Genomic DNA, 24604 nt, shown 5'->3' on the forward strand with positions numbered 1-24604 from the left:
AAATATTAATTATACAAGCAGTGTATGTCTATTAAGTGGTGCGCGCCACAGATAAATAATAATGAAAAAAACTACCGTTGAAATTTGAAAACCGTCGCATGATGCCATTATACACCGCGTGCACGTGCAGCATCAGTGTATATTACACCCGTAAAATACATAAATATACTTAAATCATTATAAATTATAGTATATTATATACATGGGTCATAGACGCCTGCAGCAAAAAGCAAGTGAGTATATATGTTTATGCTCGTATTTTCTACATCTTATAGGTACCTATACAAATATAGCTCACTATTGGAAAAGGTGGCCACATATATGGAAAAAGGAAAGTATCCAAGAACGATGTAAAGGGAAAATCCTGCGAATTTGATTTTACAATCGATTTTATCCTGACCGCCTTCCTAATTTAACGTGCAAACCAAATCCGATGACGATATTTTATATATATATAAAATGTATACAGAGTAATTCGCCATATATGCTCACCTCCATCATGATTAATTCAAATAATTCTGATTTTTGAAATGTGGAAATACCTACATGTACTATAATTTATAAGGTCCAAGACTCATATTCTCAATTCGTGTGGTGATACAAACTTTGTTTTTAAAATAAGAATCCTTTCCCCTCCTTTTTCTTCTATAAATTATTTATTAAATATATTATATTTAATTTTTATGAATTTAATTCAAAATTCGAGTGAATAAAGTTTTTCGGTAGTTTAAGTGTTTATGTATACAAATTACTAATATTTTAAAATGAACTCCCATTTCTTCAAAAATCCATTATCATGAATCTATTGTCTCTAGTATAGGTATACCTATAACTATATATAAAATTAAATAGTTCAAAAACTACTCGTTCGAATTTTGATTTTGATATGTCAAGATTATAAGGAAAATCTTTCGCTTAATATTTACTTACTAAAAAGAGGAGGATGTCATTTAGAAACAGAAGCTTATATCTCCGTAGAATACTTCTTAATAGTGAGTAAAAAATAAAAAGATCAATATAATTGTAAAATAATATGGCATTTACGTATATATGTTTAAAGATTTCGCGGACATTCAGCTTTTGAAGAACTGCATTGTTGAAGATGAAAGTGGGGGTGAGCATGCTCGGTACGTATATATTATCTACATAATATTATTATAAAAATGATAACATTACGTTGCATTATACAACAACTGTCCCATAATATTGTTGTAATATACATATATAATATTATGTGATATGATGTGGCTTGCGCGTACCTACTATATGTATAGCTTCGACTACGAATCATATTGTGCGGGGGTAACGTTTGACAATAAAACGATTAAGAACTTAACCGTCGGGGAATATATATATATTATATTATACACATATACATACATGATTATTATACATACATATGTAAGTATATAACTGGTACACACACACACACACACCGTGAACAATGGGTTACACGCTGCATCGCCCAGGGGAAAACAAACTAAACGCCGCAGAATCACAGTACATATTATTATATTATATATATAAACGCGTGTATAGTCGACCGTATATATACCTACCACACACACTTTGTCGTCTGCACGCCCGAGTGTGTATAACGAAAAGGGTGCGCGAATTGGCCTATCACAAGCGTATTTCAGACGATGCGCTCTGCCCCGCGTTTAAAACGACACTCTCCCTTTTCGTTTATAAATAATATAATAATAATATGTATTATAATAATATAGGATAGGTGTACAGGAGGCGACGCGGAGGAGATTCCCGAAGCACATTCACACGCCATTCAAACGACGCGTTAACGAGATCGTATTTATACAATATTATAATACTAAATCGCGTATATATATAATATGTTCAATTTATATATATATATTTATTGTGCGCGTTTTATAATGTAATTTTTGAGAGTTAAACTATAATCGTTTATATCGCATCATCGTCATATTATTAAATAATACAATATTAATACTGCCGCAGTCATCGAAGACGGAAAACCTATTAAAAGTGTGTGTATATATTATATGTGCCGTGTGTGAATGATTGAATGTGGCCTACACTTATTTTTAATACAATTTATTTTTTACTACACTCAACCTATCGGTAAACAAAATTCCAAAATAATACTCGCAATATATACCGTCCCATGTATATTGGTGGCACATATCATTATTATTAGGTATATCATTTATGCCCACGCGGTTAATATGTCAATTTCCTCATATTATAATATAACTATAATAAGATATTATAAGACGGTCAAGTGGAAAATTGTAATGATCTATCATATTAGTTTTCATTATCTAAATCAGTAATGAAAAATAATATTAGCGCACCACCTGTAATTTCGAAACTTTACTGTTGATTTGTTGATCACTCCAAAATTCCTAAGATCTAAAGTTAGACATATTAAATAATAATACTAACAATACTATAATTATCCTCAAGTCTCTCGGATAATCTAAAGTCATTTAATCTAGAACTTTTAACCAAGACTAAAATTATAATAAATATATTATAGCTATGACGATTTCAACTTTTGTCAATTCAATTCTGAAGAATTAACACAGTAGTTTATTAAGTTGTTTAAGATCTGAGTTTAAGTTTCACAATGATATCATCTACAAAGCATAATATTTCATCTCTAATATCCATTCGTATGAATTAGAATGTATAATATTTTATATATTTCTATTATTAGGATATCCATCGAGCTCGATTGTATTTTACACATAATATATACGACTCGCAATTTATTTAAGGAAAACGCCAATCAATGTTTATTTCACGGAATACAACTGTACAACGCATATAACATGATATTATACGGTGTTTGCTTTCAGCTAGAACAACTATAATAACTAACATTACTTTTCTGGAATCGTTTATTTTTTTCGACGTTACTCCGCGATCATTTTCGACCGATACTGTTGTTGTAGTTTTTTTTTTATTTTATTAAACGAAATAACTATTAAACGTATATTTAAAGACGATGGTGCCGTAGTTATATTATATATGGTTACCATTGTTTTTGGCGCATGATTGCATGAAATGCAGCCGTATAATTTTATAATAGAAACCGAACGCAAGTGATCATTAAATTTCTCATCGGTAGCCTACTTTCACGTACATATATATATACACACACACACAGACACAAACGGTATTTTAAATAATAATAACGACGATAATAATGGCAGTAATAATTATTAGACACCGCGGTCGATGGCGACGGGGTTTTGGCAAAGTGAAAAAGCACGTTTCCGCGACCCTGTTCGTTTAATTGCGCGACCGTATGGTACGGCGAAACCCAAACATTTCCGTTTTTAATAGGTGTACGTCGAAACAACGACAATAATTGTTACTCTGCAATTCCCATTATATGCGTTTAAATGCGTTGTGATATTATGTTCACGCGGTGTTTATTTTTCTTCGACTTGTATATGTTTTTTTTATTTTTTTTTATGACCATAGATTTACCTCCTCGTCGTTAAACCAAAAAAACTCTCCCGGTTACATTTTTTAATACAGCATAATACATCTATTACAGAATCTATAAAATTTGTAATATTGATATTGTACAATAATAGTACATTCTGCAGTGATTATATTCTTTTAAACATTCCACCGCGTTCCCTTATACTTATATCTTCTATGTGTATTATATTATTAGCTCCCGTTAGTCTATCTTTTCCTTATACACGAGTCTATGTTTAATTTTAAAATATACGACATGTTAGGCCACCTAGGCACGACTTATTATTTTTCCGAAACCGCTTAAAGTAATAGCAATTTGGACTAAGTGGAGCTGTCGTCGGTAGGTACTATAAGTGATTTGGTAGGAAAAACACGTGTCGTTTTACAAATGTATATGTCGTGATACACCCGCGTGGTCTCCCGTGTGGGTGGCTTTTACTAACGTATAAATACTTGTCAAAAAAAAGAGATACGTATAATTTTCCCGATAAACAAACAAACAGTAAATTATTATATACACGAGTTACATATAGTATATATTATAACTATTATAAGCATAATGAGTAATTATATATTTACATTTTACATTATCATAGTATAAACTATGAGATTAAAATAGCATTTTCTATTATATTATAAATTCCAATCATACATAAAATTACATTTAATAATTTAACATTGTTTTTCCTCCTCGTACGTACAATTTCACATTTTTCTATTTTATAACTATTCGTTCGACTGTCGTAATAAAATCGTATTTATTAACTAATAATTGATGTGTTGCAAATAAAGCATTATAATACTATAAATTGTTAATAAAATGTTAAAATATTTTAATTTATAAAACATATTTATTTTTTACATTTGTACATAATATATTATAAAACATTATTATATTATATATAAATAGGTAAAGAGATAAATTGAGGAGGTAGTCCTTCTCAATGGAAGAGAAATTAAAATATTACGGGAATAATCGTTTTTGTTTTTAAAACCTGCAATTTTCACTAAATAATAAAACATTGATAAATCATAAATATCTACATATTATATTTTTTAATTCTTAAAATTAGTAGCACTCACCGTTTTCTATATATCTTCTTAGTCTCAAATTAAATTTTTATTTTTAGTGAATCATACATAATTCCTATATTATATATTCATTATAATTAATATTTCACTATTTTTTTATTTTCGCATGTTTTTCTGTAACTTTCATTGATCAGGTCGTTTTTGCTATAATTGTATTACGAATCAAACTTATTATTGACTAACTATTACAGAGTTTCCACAAAATACTAGTAAAATATAATAAATCAAAATAGGTGTTATCTCTATTTTATACATATATTTATAACAATGAATCGTTTAAAACTTAAATGCCAATATTTTGAAAATAATAACTTAATTTTAATATACAAATTACATTGTTTTTGAGTCATTTGCAAGGGGTCTTGCATAGGCAAACTTAATACAATATTAAGAAATATGTTAAATACATTACATTACATTGTACTTATATAAAATTAATAATTATTCAAAGTAACTTTTAAGTTTTAAGCGATACTACGTCAGTACTCAGCAATCAATACATTTTATAATCTTTAAAGTATATATTTTGATAAATATTATACGATAATATTCGAAAATTATGTACGTATAATAGGTAAAATAAAACTGTTCTTATTTCTTAACATATTTTTAGAATATAGCTAATTGAAGATGCTAATTTTGTGTACGCGAATGTACAAGCATGTCAAGCATGCGTCCTAGGTTCATTGAATCTTTTTTTTCTTGGTTCTCAGCCACTAGGGTTATTGACAAATTAAATGAAAAAAGAGAAAATTCAATTTTAAAAAACAAATTCAACGAGGTTAGAATACCTGGCATTTAAAATATATTCCAGCACGATATGTTGGAATTTGTAAGCTTTACTTCATGTAAAATTATTTTTATGTTTAGTATACCTACTATTTGTACTTATCAATAATGTTATAAGTTATAACTATATCCGTGTGTGTATAACAAAAAGTCCCCTGTTCGATTCAGAAAATGCCTTTGTCCAACAAGACTTTTGAAAAAAAAATAAATGTCAGGTATCACAAACATCAAGCAAAAATTATTAATTTGAATTTATTTTGTGGATTATATAATAACCTATTATGCGTACATATAATTAATTTTGTTTTTTTACTATTTTAATAATGTCTATCTAATAAATAATTAATATGATTTATGTATATAATGTTGAAATATTTAAATTTTATAATTATTCAATATATTTACTGAAATATCGCAAATAACGATTACTGCGATTATTTTACTGTTCATAAAATTATGTATATAATATATTATAGATAAATCATAGGTATGCATACATTGTACATAATTAGAGCGTACGCCGTACGTATACACCACACTATATACCTACTCTGCATAGATTAATATAAGGCATTGAGGCCAATGTCATTAGGATATTTTATCCGTTCTGCAGATTGTTTGAAGTGTTATATATCTACACACACAGTCTTTGACTTATTAACCTTTACCATTTTTGGTTTAATGTTATTATTGTTGTATTGAAATTGTTGTACGGACTGTGTTTAACAGATCATATCTCTTTCACAGCTTTAGCTTTAATTATGATCACTGCACAATAATATTGTTAAACATAACACAAATTATAATTAAAGGGTCTCCGCGACTAAACAGTTTTAGTGGATGCTGTTAAATTTTGTTTAACATAGTTTATGTATATCTAATAATAATATTGTTTATTGATAGGTATATAATATATCAACAAAGTATATAGGTAAAACCATTGATTATAGAATAGAATAGTCTATTCTATATAATCAATGGTATAACTGAATTATGCGCTACCTCTCGAATTTCACAATTTAGCAAGCCCACCGATAATATTGTATTTTTAGTAGGTACCTATAGTCCTATATACATCGCGGTGTTCTAAAAATTTAAAAGCGAAGACAGTAACTATGCATATCGTTTTCAAAATTCAGTCGATAGATTTATTGTAAAAAAATTTAAATTAAATTAAAAGTTTCATATTTATTCAACGCGCTACGATTCTACAAATTGTTTATAAAAATATTAATTTAGTTAGCTTTTATAATATCATATTATTATAGATTGTGTGTATAATATACTCTACTATAAACTTAAAATTATTTTAAATTATATACATTGAATTTATTATTTTGAATAAGAACTTTATATGTGCATATACTCCTACGTATAAACCACGGTTTTAAGTTAAGTTTCCAAGTATAATCCAAACAATAAACGTTTACAAATAATAAATTTAAGTTTTTCAATTTGTCTTAACTTTCGAACACTCTGTATGACAAATTGTATTATTCGGTGTTAATAATGAGATAATAATACAAATCCGCAACCGTGTTATTATATCTAATGTACATTACAAAAAGTGATTGCTTTTATAATTAATAATAAATGGACCTCAAAATCAATGACGGAAAGGCCAAGAACCTCGTTTATTTTCTAAAGTAAAAATTTATTACTACAAAAATAAGTCAATAAAATATTAATAATAATGATAGATAAAATATTTAACAAATTATTTTTACTATACAACACAATATTTATTAAAATCTTCGTTTTCCATCATGTGCACCTACTAAATATATGAATTTTAGTAGTTATAAAACATTTTTTTCTATAATAAAGCCGATATATTAATGTATGCGAATATGTACAAAAATAAAACAACACATTACTTAATATTTAATCTATAAAAATAAGGAAGCTCCTTCTGATGGTCAATTTCAACCATAAATCCATACAAAAAAAAAGTTAAACATATAAAGCCACGTGCATATTTTATGAGGACCTATTTGAATTTTAAACACATTGGATTCGTATATTATACCTATAGATTTATCTTCAAATAAATTTTGTTAAAACATATTCAAAAAATATTAATTTCGAATTCTTAAAACATGCATGAAACATTCTACTGTAATTTTAAATAATTTTTAAAATAGTTTCATAATTTTAAGCTTTTCGTAGGAATTTTTAGTTAGGAAGATTATTCCTATTTCAGGATTATATAGATAAACTAGTACAGAAACGATAGTACTATATGCAATGTGGATGTTTCACATAATATAAATTAGAGCGCGTGTATATGGTGTGCAAAAATATTAAAAAACTTAAAATTATTACTAAGAAAATAGTTATTTGATTTGCTTTTCAAAAGTGTACGCCCCCAACTATAATAAAAAAACTCCTTTATTCAAAAGATGCCGAAGAAAATAATTTTTTCTCCGTTCAGTTTGAGTTTACACGGAGAAAATATTTATGTAACCTAACAATTCTGATCACCCTTTAGTCGTATATAATATTATATAGTTAACATTCGTCGCTTATATGTTAAGATGAATGTTTAGAGAATATTGTTACAATATGACTAGTATACGTATTACTTTACTTACATAATGTATTTTGTAGTCTTGCGAACGGGGGATCGTCTCCGAGTTCGTGCCAATACTTATATTGTTGTATTATATATATATATATGTACTCGCCTTATAATATTGGAAATCGCGTCACAGGGGTCGCAGATGTTGAAATAAATATACGCGCGCGTAACGTACAAATTTGTCCGTCTCCAAGGTGGTCCTCTCGCCATTATTAGTATTACATAATAATATCAATAGCCAAACAATTGATATCTATGATATAACAATACGATATTATATTATGTTATAGTATGTCGAAGCGTGCTTTTATTTTCGCAACACATTTAGTGTTTTTCTTGAATGTGGTATCTATACGTGTGTGTGTGCGTGATGATATATTTACGAGACGTGTGTGCAACGTGTGTACTGTGTATAGTACACTGCACTGTATACCTACTGAGATGTATATTATATAGTATAAATGTTATTATAAAGGTCGGGTCGATTTCGAGTATTTTCCCTCCGGATACACGCAATATTGACAATAGAAAAAATAACTGTAAAATGAAACCTATATATAAACTATATGTGTATTATTTGTTATTTAGGAGTATTACATAACACGGTAATTTTTTTTTGCAAATGTATATATTATTATTTATTATATTATATATAATGTATAATAAATGTGAAGTTTATATTGCACCCTGCTCGATAATAATATAAGACACATTCCTGTTACGCTAATTATACACTTTCCACATTGTGTAATACAGTATAATATCAACTATCTTAAACTAGAAAAAAAATGTTTTTAAAATGGCGTATATGTATATAACATTTGAGCATAATATATTTATGCATGATAATTACGAGAATTTTCACGTGATATCATATTATCTATATTTATAAACGACTTATTATTACTGAATATTTTTTTCCTTATTTTTGATTATTTACTGTTAGTTATCTTTACGAACTTGTAATAGTTTCAAACTATTGGCAATAATTTTTGTTTTTGTTCCATATTTATTTGCTTGTTTGGAAAAAAATTAATGTTTTTTGCATAGGCATTAAAGTGAAATTAAATTATATATTATTTTCAAATCCTAATTAAAATATAAAACAATATTTCGTCAAGTATAAAAAATTCTAATAATACCTATATTTGTCGACTGCGAACCTAAAGTTTATCGGTGAACTAATATCAATTAGATATATCGTTTCTCATAAACAAATTTAGTTTCTCGCTTGTTTATAATCTTATTAAGCAATTTCAATAAAACATTTCTTATTTGTATCAAATAACTGATATTATTAATATTTATTATTCATTATCTATAAGTATTATATATTTATACGCAAAATATAATACACGATATCAATAGGTAGGTACTTGTGTAATCTTTATAGCATATAATCAAATATTAATATTAGAAGGAAAGTTAATAGAAACGTTTAAGAATACACTTCTGCAGCTGATTTATAATACAGCGAATCCATAAATATACAGAAATATAGGTAGCGTATAAAGTTATAAAATACTGTATAGCAATCTTACAAAACTAGAATCTGTTTTCTCAAAAAAAGTGTACTCCAATAAGTCATGTTCTAAAATCTAAATAACTCAACATTTTCGGTTTTGTGATCAGTTTAGAAACATAATAATATATTATACTAAATGAGTTAGTCATTACTCACTAGTTACGTTCAAGTATAAAATTCAAGTTATTTTTTGATTTTATTCGGATATTATAATTTCAACAATAACAGTGATTAGTGATAAATGATAATATATATATATACATATTATATATATATTACAAACATAATATATATGTTGTTATAATTAGTAAAGTAGTAAATTTTAATTGAACAAAAAACATGATAAAATTACAAAATGATATACCTAATTAAACATTTGCAATATGAACTTCACAATTTTAATTTAAGTACCTATACATCTATTATAGTACTATATATATTTACTATATACTAAATATGTATTTGAAAAACAAAATTTACATCACGTAGGTATCCACGTGATTTGTGCATCATACAGTTTTAACTAATCTAGCACTACTATTAATAATATATCATAATATTATATACGTTTACATAATATTATTCAACGGTTAATTATTAAATATCATTGTTGGCTATATCCAAATATTGTTTTTGTGTTTCGCGATAATAAATCAGATCTAAAGGCTCACTGAAAAATTAAATTAGGTACGTCTAATCATATTATTACCTACTCATTAGATGCCCGTAGTCCGTAATTGATATACGATAATAACCATTATATATTATTTTTGTTTGAACAGTGATATAATGATGCAAATTAAATATTTTGCTACATAGTTACTTTATTCTGTTTAATAACATTAAAGATCGAGAGTAGTAATAAAAAATATGTATATATATTATATATCTATTGTTAATTATCGTTTATCACACACGAGTGCTCATCGTATAACTAATATATTATTTGTAATTTATGTATATGTAAAATATATATACTTAAATAAGTTATAAGCATAACAAGCGTACCTATAGATATCTATGATTCTGAATTCTATTCATTCGTTCGGTTACAAGTTCAATAATATGTAACATAATATATTAATAATGTGTGCAATGTACATAAGTATATTAGTATCATTAATATATTCTATAATTCTTCATGTTATCATTGTATCGATCAATATTGTCCTATCCGTAAGTTTGAATCGATAATAATTATTATAGTTAATCCGTTCAATCGAAGTCAAATATTACATCCACGTGACTGTACTGCACAATATATAAAAAATAATAATACGATCATACATTAATATTAATGTTATGATAATATACTTATATGCACAACATGAACGATAGTCAAAGACTTCAATAAGTTTTATCTGTCCTCTAATTAAGACTAAGCAGTCTTGAAACAGTTGAAACTAATATTTATAATTTAGATAATCGCACGTAGCACGTACCCTATTCACTTTAAAAATTTAAAATGGAATTTCACGAAAATAAACTGACGCAGTCAGTATAATAGTTAACAATTAGGTATCATTTTTTATTAAATAAGACAAATAAAAAGTAATTTTAAGTTTTAACAATATCGTGCTGAAATAATTATGCCAAAATTACGACGGATAGGTAAATTGCTCTTCCAACAGTTACGAATGGGGTTTCAAGGTAATTAATAATTGAATAAAAACTATATGTGATATGTATTGTTTAATGTTTACATAATATGTATTTCGTTTATAAAATATTATTTACTATATAATTTCTCTATTATGCGTAAAATTAGGAGCATAAAACAAGGTAGATATAGAGTTAAATTCAACCAACATAATATGTCAGATGAATTTGAATTCAAAATATAGAGGACGATCATTAGGTAAGTATTAATTTTACACTATCAAATTTTTAAACATTGAAAAGTCATAGAAAAATCATAATAACTATATTTATAGGTACCTGATAATAGTTCAGCATCACACAGAATATGAATCTAAGATTAAAAAGTGTGCATTGCAGTTCAATCACAATTCACAAGATTTCAAATATTTTGTCCTTCTAATGTATAGATACATTATTGAATTAAAATTTTCATAATTTTTCATTGATTATTTAATTAAATTAGTCTTTTTAGTCATTATTTATGTGAATCTTGACGATAAACAAATAATATTTTATAATATATTCTATATAGATGGGTACTGGCATTGATTATAAATAATAGATAAATTCTACTGGTAAAAAATCATACAGCTATTGAGCTATTACGAGATGTTTTTTTCAACCTCGACGATTATAGGTTATTAATAAACGCAGATAATTTGTAATATATTTTAAATACCTACTTACAGCATATAGTCATTCGAAATAATCTAGTTATTAATTATTTTTTGTTAATCTAATTAACTATAATTAAAGCACGAATGTATTATTAATATACAACAACCCGTTATATAATCGATTTGATAAAACACATTTTTTCGTAAAACATTACATTGATACTGCAGCTATCGTTGATTTACTCTACTACGTGATTATTATTATTAATTATTAATATTACATTCCGCCAAAATATTATAATATAATGATTATTTATTCATCTGCGGGTCGTTTAAGGCGCGTAAAACAATAATATACCAGTATAATCTCACATTTCTTCGACAAAATTTAGTTTTATTCTTGCACGATAAACTCATAAATGCATTACCTGTATACACTGCAGTACATTATGTATAAATATTTATACCTAAGTAGTAAGTATACACTACAGATTTCACATTTCGTATAGTCTTCTGCGCTTTTTCGAAATATGTTATTACCTTGTTATTATTTTAAATAACCGTTTGGTTTTGTTGCCTCCGGGACGCGTATACTAAACAAGTACACGTCGTCATACCTCCGTAGGTATATACATAACGTCAAATCGTTATTTATTCATGTGCCTGTGATATATCATTATAAGTATATCGCAAAACTACCCATTTGCTTCTACAGCGTGCTACGTGCCACCGCACGATCGGAATAAATTTTTTTTGCAACGGTTTGTACGCGATTATACCTATCTGCGATGTACCTATACCTAATGCGAGCAGTAAATTATTCATGCTCTGCGGGTGCACTCTTATTAATTTTCACAAACCACACTCATGATATGTAAGTGAATACATACAGCTCTATTTCTATTTTATAGTTACTAAACAATAATAATTATAATATACTATGTACCATCATGAGTGATAAATAATGATGCTGTACTACACTTTGAGATCGAAACAAAAATAGGCATTTAAAGTCTACGCTGTAGTTATATAACTAAAATAATTTAATAGTATAGTATAGGAAAGATGAACTCGTTTCTTGACATAATTTCCGGTTTATCAGTGATTTGTTTACCGTTTTATTGCATAATCGTATTCATCGCATTAATATGCCAATAAAAATATTTTATGTGCTGACTAAATATTACCTATTAAATCGTAAGTACCTATACAGGTATATCTATAAGTTTTTTTTTTAATTCCTTCCGTGTAAACTCAACATTTATTGGCTTTATGATACTGTAATTTATTGTAATTTATTAAGGGATGCTCTAATATTTACGTCTAGTCTCTGAAGTCTGCACCTTCATTTTGTCTTTTCGAATTAATATTGAAAAAAAACCAAAAATAATAGATATTTTGAATACTTTCAGAGGACTCTAGCGGAATATGACTATGCGTAATGTGATAATACAAACGTCGCCCGTCCGATAGATGCCGTTGCTGTATACTAACTTCAATAAATTATACTGCCTCCGTCGTCGTAAAAAAAATGTATAATAATACGTAACGAATAATGAAAAATAATTGAATACCTTTTGAAACTTAACATAGAAACTACTATTACACGCGTGCAAATCGTAAAAGTCGCTATATTTATCACATGTTCGATGTCATACCTATCGGCTATCGATATGTCATCAATAATCATTTATTGATCTACTTTATTATATTATTTATATTCCCCTTTTCACGCCAAACGATAACTTAGGTATATAAAAAAAATCATAATTATAATGGGGTGTAACGTCCTGTCGAGTTATAAGCAGGTAAAATATTAATATTTTAAAGTACTCATTTCCCACTGGCCACTATATAATATTATAAGTTATAATATTGAATAAAAAAACTTCCGACAGAACATTTTACACTAGCACCTATAAATTTGACATGCGTAACTAAATTACTTTTGATACTAAAATAAACAAAACGATAGCGAGTTTAATCTATTTTAAATTTGCTGTCATGAACTTTTAATATCGAGACATTAAATAAGTGTGTCCTAAAATGTTGTATCCATCCGACTTAAAAAATTGTCTTGTACTTACCTATTATTATTATACACGTATTAATGTATTATAAAGCTGCGTATAATCAATTGTTTAAAATATATAATATTTTAACTTTACTCGGCGTTTGCTATAAAATAATAATACGTTGGTCGTATTGTCGTGAGTCGTGACAGCTAGACATTTCACGAGTCATAACCCTTATAACTAATAATATATAGTTACGGAATTTGGATTTAAAATAGTCAAACAGCGCGTATATCGGTCGTTATGGTCGCATGTCAATTGTCTATATATAAAAGTCTCAACCAAACGAACAACTCCATTGATCCGTTATCCTACCATTCCTAACCTACACCTATGACATAGTACCTATATATATATTATATATAAACGTGACCCAATTGTTATAGTATCACTCGTGTCATCCAACAATTTAGTCTATAAAAACAACGAAACGATTTAGTTGTCATATTATAATAAGTACATATTATAATGTCGTGACATATAAAAAATAATACTTTTATTTTTAATCTATCGATACCTACGCAATAGTATAAGGGCGACAGATTTATATAGTGAAAATAAAAGTAAGGGTTCCCCTTATTATTTTCAAAACTGTAAAAAGCGATCCCTTCGACTTTTTTTATGACTTTCAGCCAGAACAGCTGCGCCGACCGACATTTATTTTATGGAAGTTTTATTATATTTTTCTATATTATTTATTATTACGCCAATGATTCAGAAAAATCCAGAAAATTATGTACTATATGTATTTAAATATACATGGTTTAGCCTATAAGTGCTATAACTAATAATTTAACTAGAAAATTAATAGAATTTTAGATAGGATAAATCCATACTAAGTTAAACTTAATAATAAAATACCCACTTTGAATTTAAAACATTCTTCCTCCATATTTTATTTTCAGGAATAATTTAATTATTATTTTAAACAAACATAGGTTGCACAATTTGGTAAGTGGTAAATAGATACCTATTGTAAATAATTTAGGTAGGTATTTAGAAATTAAAAAGATAACATATTTTTATAATAGAATTACTAGATTCATTTGTTGAGTAATAACAGAATATTTAATTTATATTATATTATGTGAAAACTTTAATTTTAAAAATCTCTTGCAATCAAAGTGTACATTTAATGAATTTGTATGGACCATTGATATTTGTCGGCGCTACTAGCGTTCAGCGTTAATAATAAGAAATATACTACTGAATATTGCTTTCACACTATGACAGTAAAATAATAAAGGTAAAAAAAAAACCAACTACTAATAAATTTATGTGCGTGATTTGACTATAATGAAAATAAATTTAATAAATATAAATTGATGAATATAATATAAAGGTTTTTGCTTGATTAGCAATAAATACAATATAATTAATTTTGCTTGATTAGCAATGAATATAGTTACAAAATATAATTTTTACGGTGCTTGATTAGCACATGAATATAATATAAGGAAAAAAACGGCTATTAATGTTTACAATGGCATAAAATATAATAAGTATAAATGTAAAACCAAAAAAAATACTCACAGTCACAACACAGGCAGTTATCTTAAAACGGTGGATTTTATCCCACGCGACCGTGCCGGGGACCTACTTATAATGATAATACAAAAAAGGATAACTTAATATTAAGAACAAACCGAACACGTGCGATCGCTTTAAGAGAACTGCTGACGAATAACACAGAATGACAGCAAAAAAAACTGAGTTTAGACACAAGAAATGACCATCCTATAGGGAAACATATAATTAATAAATTTGTACAACGAGTGATACTAGAAACGATACTTTACCAGAAAATTGCTTGTAAGAATAATCGATGATGCAAAAGAATGACAAAAAAAACCTCTGCAACATGTGCTTTGAAATGAAAAACCAAAAACGGGACGATGTCTGTGGACCAAAGAATGATGGAAAAAAGGCGCTCGGAGATGGTGCCTCCAGCCTTTTATAACTTTTGCTGCGGACAGTGTCATCGAGATACAATAAAATAATAAGTTTTAGCAAAATAATTGATGACACTGTCGCGCAGCAGAAACAATATAAACAACAAATAATAAAAAATAAAAATAGAAAAAAAGCGGACAAAAACCATAATGAATAAACTATACCGTATATAAAAATTATCAAATTTACGGAGTAATAACGACAGTCGCACGCACGGTCTTAGAAGATCTTATTACAATTTACGACTAATGTAGTAATGTGATTTAAAATAAATTTATTATTTATAGTTAATAGCGAGGTTAATAGTTAAAACTATTAAAATATTTTTTAATTCAAATCATAAAACGGACAAGTATTAAAAATTAAAATGAATCCATTAACGTAAGTACAACGTTTTTAAATGATTGTTTGACATTTTTTTTCTTACTTAATATACTAGTTTTACATTTTATTTCTCAATGTTATGTAATTTATCCTACACAATAACTTGAATGTATTATGAATGTACTATCCATAGAAGTATAAAAAATAATATATTATCATTTATCAAGATTGGACAATTATTACCTAAACCAAAATTAAAACACTCTAAAGGCCGTCCTTGCTATGTCCGGTTAACATTCGGTTAAGACTAACCTGTAGAGTTCTATCGGTTAACACATGAGAAAATCTTCCAGTTATTGTTATCAGGCACTAACCGAACATTGTAAGAACGGCCCTTAGTCAAATTTATAATACTTCAATTATTTAATTTTATAAATTTCAATTATTAATACCTATACTTATAATTATGAATTATTTTTGCTCTTGCTGTGCTGAATATTACGATTAAAACTAACTGTTATTGACAAAATCTTAACAACCAAAGAGCTACTTACTGTACTATTTAGTTATCATGACAAATAATAATTTTAATAATTCATACGGGGTATAAAATGTCGTGGTATGTATTTGGAGTTTTGACAAAAAAATTATCCGTTTAAAGAGCTTGACATTATGTTAACTCAACTAAATAGCTATCAAATTTCTAACTAGATATTCTCCTAAGTTTTTTGTTTTGCCATTTAGCTGATACCCATAACCGTTCAACATTTTGTATGTGAGCACTTGTTGTTGGATATACACAATCATATGACATGTAATTCACTGTTAGATGATTGAAACCAGCCTTTTATAATTCTTCTGTTGTATATCCATGCCAACAATCAGATTAGACGGTAGAACAATCCTAGTTTAGCTCCCAAACAATATTTTGGAATTTTTTTTTCAAATTGTATGTTTTTGTATGCTTTATTAATTATTTAATGGCACTTTTAAAAAGTCGCTCAAACTTCCCTTAGAAGTTATGTTCAAAAATTCAAAAAACTTCAAAATGTTCGATTTTTTAATAAATCGTATTTTTGTATTTAAAATACTGAAAATTAGTTTTTTCAATATATCACCATCTATGTAAAATTATAAAAAAGCACATAATACACCAAGCGATTTTTCTAATTCACTACGCTCACTCAGACAATTAAAATTGAAAATATTCCTTGACTTGTTATGTAAATCCACCTTAGGTAAGTCTATAATATATTATTATATTAATTATGTTATAGGTTATTCCATTATTACACCAACGATTTTTTAAAAAATCAAGTTTTTTAAACATAACTTCCAAAAGAAGTTTGAGCAACTTTTTTTATAAGTACCATTAAATAAAGCATACAAAAACACACAATTTGAAAAAAAAAATTCCAAAAAATTGTTTGGGAGCTAAATTAGAATTATGCCTAGACAATTTTGCCTAACTTAATATTATTTTTGATTACATGTAATAGTGAAGATATAGTCTTTTATTTGACTTTAATTAAAAAGCTTTCTTTTGTCTCTCTATATGTGCCTTTAAAAATCTATTTGTTAAGGTAAAATTAGTTCAGTATTGTTTTTATGCTTGGCAAAAAGACTTGGTAAATTTAAAAAAAAAATTATGAGAATGTTACATTCCATTTCTACGGTAAAACTTACCTAATAATGTATAAATATATGCAGTTGTAATAACTGAAAAGTACCTGTATTATTAATAATGATATAAATAAACTGCATGTATTATAGGCTTGCCATTTGTCCCAGTTAATGGAAACCGAGTGAACACAAATAAAAATATCAAAATTAGCTTATAACTAATAAATGTAAATGAAATAAAAGTAGTTAATGTAAAAAAAAATTGTATTGGTTTATTAATTTTAAATAAAATAACGGATATTTATTATTATAGTGATCATATCAATTTTAGAAATCTCAAAAAAAGTGTTAATGCCATAAGAGGTTTATTAAAGTTGTACCTAAGTCCTAAAAGTATATTTAATCATCTTGTGGAAGGATTTATGTGTTCATAAAACCTTCAAAATATGTATTTGAAAAAATTATGTTAAATTATGTTATGAAATATGAAAAAAGTATTTTATATGTTAGAAATATGTTCTTAAAATCACGGTTATGCACTTAAATTATTTATTTGATATTCAAACTTATTAGTGCTGGGAGTTGAAACACAGAAATTAAAAATATATGTTTGGTTGCTCATAACTCATAAGTCATAGGCATTATTATTTAGGATGAAAACGATTTTAAGTAGTTTCGCAGACATCAAGAAGTTAATTTAATAACTATTTATGTACTATACAATTTTCCTTAAAATATAATTTTAAATCATAATTTTTTTCTAATAGCAGTGAATAGTTATTACAATAACTACAATAATTCTTAAAAATTGTCAATTTGGATTATTACTGTTTGCAATTATTTAGTACTGCTGCTATTTTGTTTGCTCAAACACATAATTTATATGTGTTATGATTATTAATAATATCAAATTCAACAAGTTACAAATCTAACTATCTGAAAAAAATACAGTGACTTATCACACAGAATTTGTAAAAAAAAATATTCATATTTTAGGTTAACTATTATAAAATCTTTTATTTGGGTTTCAGTTAATATGGATGTTATTGACCAATATCATTTGGATTATATGAATATCGGGTGTTGCATTTTTAAAGGTTGTTTTCTGATGATTTAGGTGCAAAACTCTGCATGAAATATAATTTTGAAATACATTTTATACAAAACTATGAATTGACGAAATTACAAAAATGTTAACTTAAAATAAAATTGTTGTTATTTTAATAAGAATGATTTAAAATTAAACTTTGCATATTTCTTAAAGATTTAAAATAGCTTATTATTTTTCATAATATATATTATATAAATATATGACTTACTTTTAAATCCATAAATGCTAACCTAATTTTATCTATATATAAATGTATACTGTATATTATTTATAATTATTTTTTTTTAATAAATTTAATTCTTCCCTGATCAAATTTATTTATTATATTACTACTTTTTATAGATTTTAATAAAAAAATAAAAAATTATGATTTAATACTAATAATTTTTTTAATATTTTCATACTTATAACTATTATTAGGCTTGATCAGGACCACTTAGACGTATACAACTTAATATTGGTAATCCACGTGTAGATCATAAGTAATGCATAAAAGAAAAACCATATGTGCAGCTGTTAAAGTAGTCTTAAATAATAAATGTTGGCATATGGGTATTACTTGCTGTAAAGTAGGTGTTGAATGGGTTACTGTGATGGATGTATTAAATTTGAATTCAATGTTATATTATTATACACAAAAAATAATTCCAAGCTAAGATAGTCTATTACTATTTACTAAGCATATTTCATGTTATATTTTTGATAGTATTATCAAATTGATTTATTTTACTTTAAGCTATACAGTAAGTTGAATTAACTTTTGTCTAAAACATTGCAATTGAGAATATCATTGTGGGTATGCAATTTAATTAATTTTAAATTTCAAATATTAATAAAAGAAAGTTATTCTTCTGTACTGTCTTTGTCACAATAATCTGACTCATTCAAATGTAATTTTAGTTTAAAAATGTCATACTTAATACACCGTGACCGTGTATATTTTTGATTTTTTGGTTATAAAATAACAACAACAACAAAAATGTTGTTTAAAAGTAAAAATATTTACTACTTGAAACTAAGTCAAGTATCAAAATTATTATATAATATTTATTGTATATATTTGTTTATAATGTATAATGTGTATCCATTTCATAAATTGTATTTATTTTTTTAGTAATATGAGAAATGTGAAAAAACTCAGTGAACAAGAATTGCAACGACTGCCGAAAAGTTCATGGCACGATGAATATAAATCAAGTGCATGGATATTTGTTGGTGGATTACCTTATGACCTTTCTGAAGGCGATGTCATGTCTATATTTTCTCAGTAATTGCATTTTGTATAATTTATTAATCAAATAAAATTATTGAAAAATTAATAAATTGTTTTTAATTTTAGGTATGGAGAAATTACTAACCTAAATTTGGTACGGGATAAAGACACTGGCAAACAGAAAGGATTTTGTTTTGTATGCTATGAAGACCAAAGAAGTACAATATTAGCAGTAGATAACTTTAATGGTACACGGGTACTAGGTCGAATATTACGTATTGATCATGTTAAAGATTACAAACCACCAAGAAACTCAGAACCCACAAACAAAATTAAAACTAAAAAATACAAAAAACAAAAAAAGTATTAAAATTTTATGTAAATATAATGTGATTTTTTATCAAAATCAATACTTTTTATATTTAACAACTATTCATCTATTATTATTTAATTTTCTTCACTTTTTCCAAAATTATTAGTTTCTTCCATTGTGGTTTGAATTATTAATGATTTTCTATTCATCTGTGGAGTTGACATACAATTTTCTTCCTTTTTAAAATAGGTTTGTTCATAGAATGTTTATAACTTTTCTCTTTCCTAGAATCTTGTTCACTTTTGTCATGTCTCTTTCTATATTTTTCTCTTGGCCCTTCTCTTTGAGATTTATAGCGCATATTATTTTTTTCTTTAGATTTATCCTTGTGGTGTCGTTTTTTATCTTTAGATTTTAGAATTGCTTTATTACTTTTATAATCAGGACTTCTAATTATTTCTGGAGTACAAACTTCTCGTTTTATTTCTGGAGTACAAACTTCTTGTTTGATTTCTGGAGTGCGAATTGTTCTTTGAAATTGTGGTGATAACATTTCCTCTTTAATTTCTGTCTTAAATTCCTGTCATCTTTTTGATTACTATTTCTTTTATAGTTGTCATCATAATCCTTGTTATTATATTCTCTTCTGTTGTCTTTTATCTTCATTCTATCTCTTTCTCTTGATTTATCTCTACTACTGTAGTCTTTAGATGATTTAGTTTTAGAACTTATACTAACATCCTTCTCTTGACTGACTGTGTTTAAAATGTTTATAACTTTTCAAATCAAATTGAATTACCTGTAACTTTGATATAGGTATTTACTATTGTAGTACTTAATTGACATCTAGTATATTACTATTATTATCACTATGATTGTCAATGTCTGTGTCTTTATAACCACATTCCTCCAACATATTCTCTAAATCTTTGCAATGTTGAACTAAATCCTAGAATCATTAAAATAAAATCATTTTAAATATATTTTTATCTGTAATAGTAGTAATCATAAAAGCAATTTAACTAAAATGATACGTACAAAACTTTCTTTCTTTTTTTTCTTAAATATTTCTCCATAAATATATTTTCCAGTAATTAATGATAGAGCTGATATAATTTGTAATAAATTTTTCATTTTATTTTGAATAGGGTTATAAATTCCAGCTTCCAAGGTCTTTGAACACATCTTAAAGTGGTATAAAGCATTAAATGATTATATACTAATATATTATTATTATTGAATTTATTTATAAATACCTTTGTGGCATTAACTGCTAATTTATAGCATTTAATTAACTTAATTTGAAAATCTTTTCTTAATGTGACATTAGTTTTATTTTTTTTATCATACAGTTCTTCATGTTTTGATTCTTTTTTAATTTCAGAAAACTGAAAGAAAATGAAACAAAGATTTCTACCTGTTACTCAAGAAGAAGAATACCAATACATAACCATTCATAGCGAGGCATTTATTACATAGATCAGCGGTTCTCAACCTTTTTATATACCTATAGAATTTTATAAAGGGAGATTTTCTTCGCGTACTATCTATGAGCTTTCATAGGTTGAGAAGCACTGATATAGATAATCAACTCACTATATGAACATAAATGTTTATGAAACAGCAATACAATACTAAAAATGAGGATTTAAATAGCTGCAAGAGATGGTAATCATGTCATTCATAAAAAAATATGGAGGTATTTTTTTTTAAAGAAATTTTCCATTAAATTAGATTGTTGACTGTCACCTAAAATTTGTTTTAATTAAGTGTTTTTATTCAAATGTTTTCATTAAAATCTTTGTTCCAAGTTTCTGACTATCAAAGGCATCCTAAGAAAATAAGTTCAACATGAAAAAAACAAAATACCGTTTAGTACTGCTCATTTTTAAAAAAATTATCCCAATGTTTTATGGTACTTAATAGTATGTAAGAATTGATTATTTCTAAATAAAATTATTTTCAATAAAAATTACAAATAACAATTTTTTATTATAATTAGTTTGTTTGATACTGATTTGTTATAACTCCCTCGGGTGAGTGAACACTTTATAGACCTACCACTCAAATTTATTATCACCCTGCCATATACAAATTTAATAATTAAAAGTCTTTTTGAACACTGGAAATATAATGCAAGGCATAAATTATTTCAACAATGAATGTTTGATGATATATGCAAGTATGGTGTGAAACTAAACAATGTTTTATAGTTAGTGTGCAAAATCGATCAGAAATAACATAAATGCATATTATTAACCAATATTAGAGATGGCATTGGCGTAATTCCATTAAATTTCAACAGGCACAGCTCCAGTCACGCTATTTACGCCACCGAGACATGGTTATATATTTTTTTCTGGCCGCTGGAAAGTGTATGTTAATTTGAAACAACACAGATTTTAATATAAAGTATATAAAGTATAAGTTAATCATAGATACAGTTATGTGGACCCTAACTTAGTAGCCCACACAAAAAATGTTGAGAAAATGAGGGGTTTGGCCAGTTGGGACAACAAAGCCATAGAGGTACAAATAAACATTAACTTGTACATGATAGAATTTATGTGATGATCAAAACTAAATAATTGGGATTCATTTAAAACAATTTTAAAAGGTGTAGCAAAATGTTAGTAATCAAAGAAAGCCTAAACATTTTTATACATTTTTCAACATAATATCTTATCATATGAATTAATTATTATTTTATATTTATATGATGTATTTATTAGCTATAACAAACTAATACCAATATTTTAAATTATTTATTTCTATAGTAATTATTTTATCTTGGCCAATATAAAAACATAGGTATCTACTAAAAAAATAAATATTACTAACCCCTCCTCACTAAGAATGTTACCAATCGTTACCATTTTAGTAGAATGTTGAGTAATAGTCATAGAGTTTTACTTTTTTCATGTGCCCAGATGTTACCAATTTGAACAATATTTTCTAGTATTAAAAAAAAATATTTGGTAGTTGGTACGTAACTTGATTATCTTTAACTTATAAAAGTCAATCAATATGTACCTAAATACCAATAAAAAAACAGAATATGTACATAATATAATCTATTATTTATCAATGAGTTTATCGTACCTAAATAATACTATATGATAAAAAATATAAATTATTATGAACGACTGCAGTGATTAATTATTTAATTATATTTATATTTATTAACCTGGTATGTCTGAAAAGTGAAAAGCGTAACGCCATTACGCCAAAATCAATTTTTGTAATTATAGATATACTTATACGGGAAAAATTCAATATTGGGCAATAAATAAAAAATATTGGCAATTACAGAATGTGGGCTACAATTATAGATATACCTATCGATCAATGAATATGATTAAACACAAAGAAGCGCAAAATAATTAGATATCGAACTGTCTCTAAATAAATCACAACCCATTTAATTGGTATCATTAAATACAATCTTTAGTTTATTATTATTATTTATAAACACTTAGAAAATCAAGTGCAAAATAATAAACATGATCAACGTTATTTTATGGGTGGTTACATAATATAAAGCGTTTATGATTATTTATTCAATAAAAAGAAAAATTTTGATATAAAAAGTCAAAGTGTACCTGTATAATATATTATATGATTATTATTATTATTTTATAAAACTATTGGCTACCTATTGATTTAATACCTACATTACATCATAATATGTTCAGATCACAGTTGTATTCTGTAGACGTTGTATTTATCTCAAGAGTCAAGACTTACAACAATCACAATAGACACAATAGATGGAATATATAAGTATAATATTATGTACCTAAATACTTATATCATCCTTCCACTATGCATCCATAACAAAATACTTCACTTTAGTCTTTAAGAAATAGCTTTGTCTAAAAATAACAAATATAAGTACTTATTGCTTCTCTTGATTTATGTTTAAATATTTGTTGGCTATTGTTTCGAACAAATATATGTTATTGAGCTAATTCTATTCCGACAAATATACTTTAAATAAATATACGATTATATAAATATACGATGTATGATCTAATGTATTGACTTCAGAATTTATATGCAAAAAAAAACGTAAAAAATGTTAAATTTGTATTTCTCATTGGCCCCACACATTTTTTTCAAATTTTATATTTTAAGAAAATGTATTCAGAAAAATAATTTTATTTATTATTATATTGTTTGGTTTTTGTTGTAACAACTTATGGATTATTACTTATTACTAGGGCGCGGATTTTAAAGCATGTGATTCTTTTTTAGATTCTGAACGGAGTGA

The 24604-nt window shown here is 26.3% G+C and overlaps 1 protein-coding gene across 5 annotated transcripts; it reads left to right on the plus strand.

Moving 5' to 3' along the window:
* Positions 1-648: 648 nt before the first annotated feature.
* Positions 649-22258, plus strand: LOC114130409 (RNA-binding motif protein, X-linked 2-like). 5 transcript variants are annotated; one of them, XM_050204202.1, is made up of 6 exons: positions 653-992; positions 1061-1127; positions 19920-20072; positions 20145-20381; positions 21480-21525; positions 21716-22258. In XM_050204202.1, the coding sequence occupies exons 1-5, from the start codon at positions 944-946 to the stop codon at positions 21508-21510; spliced, it is 537 nt and encodes a 178-aa protein (XP_050060159.1). In that variant the 5' UTR covers positions 653-943; the 3' UTR covers positions 21511-21525; positions 21716-22258. The 5 variants fall into 5 exon arrangements, with proteins under 5 accessions (XP_050060158.1, XP_050060159.1, XP_050060160.1 ...); XM_050204201.1 differs by lacking the exon at positions 21480-21525 and having other exon boundaries at positions 649-992; positions 21716-22257; XM_050204203.1 differs by lacking the exon at positions 21480-21525 and having other exon boundaries at positions 678-992; positions 20145-20396.
* The last annotated feature ends 2346 nt before the right edge of the window (positions 22259-24604 follow it).

This window comes from Aphis gossypii, chromosome 3, assembly GCF_020184175.1.
Source record: "Aphis gossypii isolate Hap1 chromosome 3, ASM2018417v2, whole genome shotgun sequence".
Taxonomy (NCBI): domain Eukaryota; kingdom Metazoa; phylum Arthropoda; class Insecta; order Hemiptera; family Aphididae; genus Aphis; species Aphis gossypii.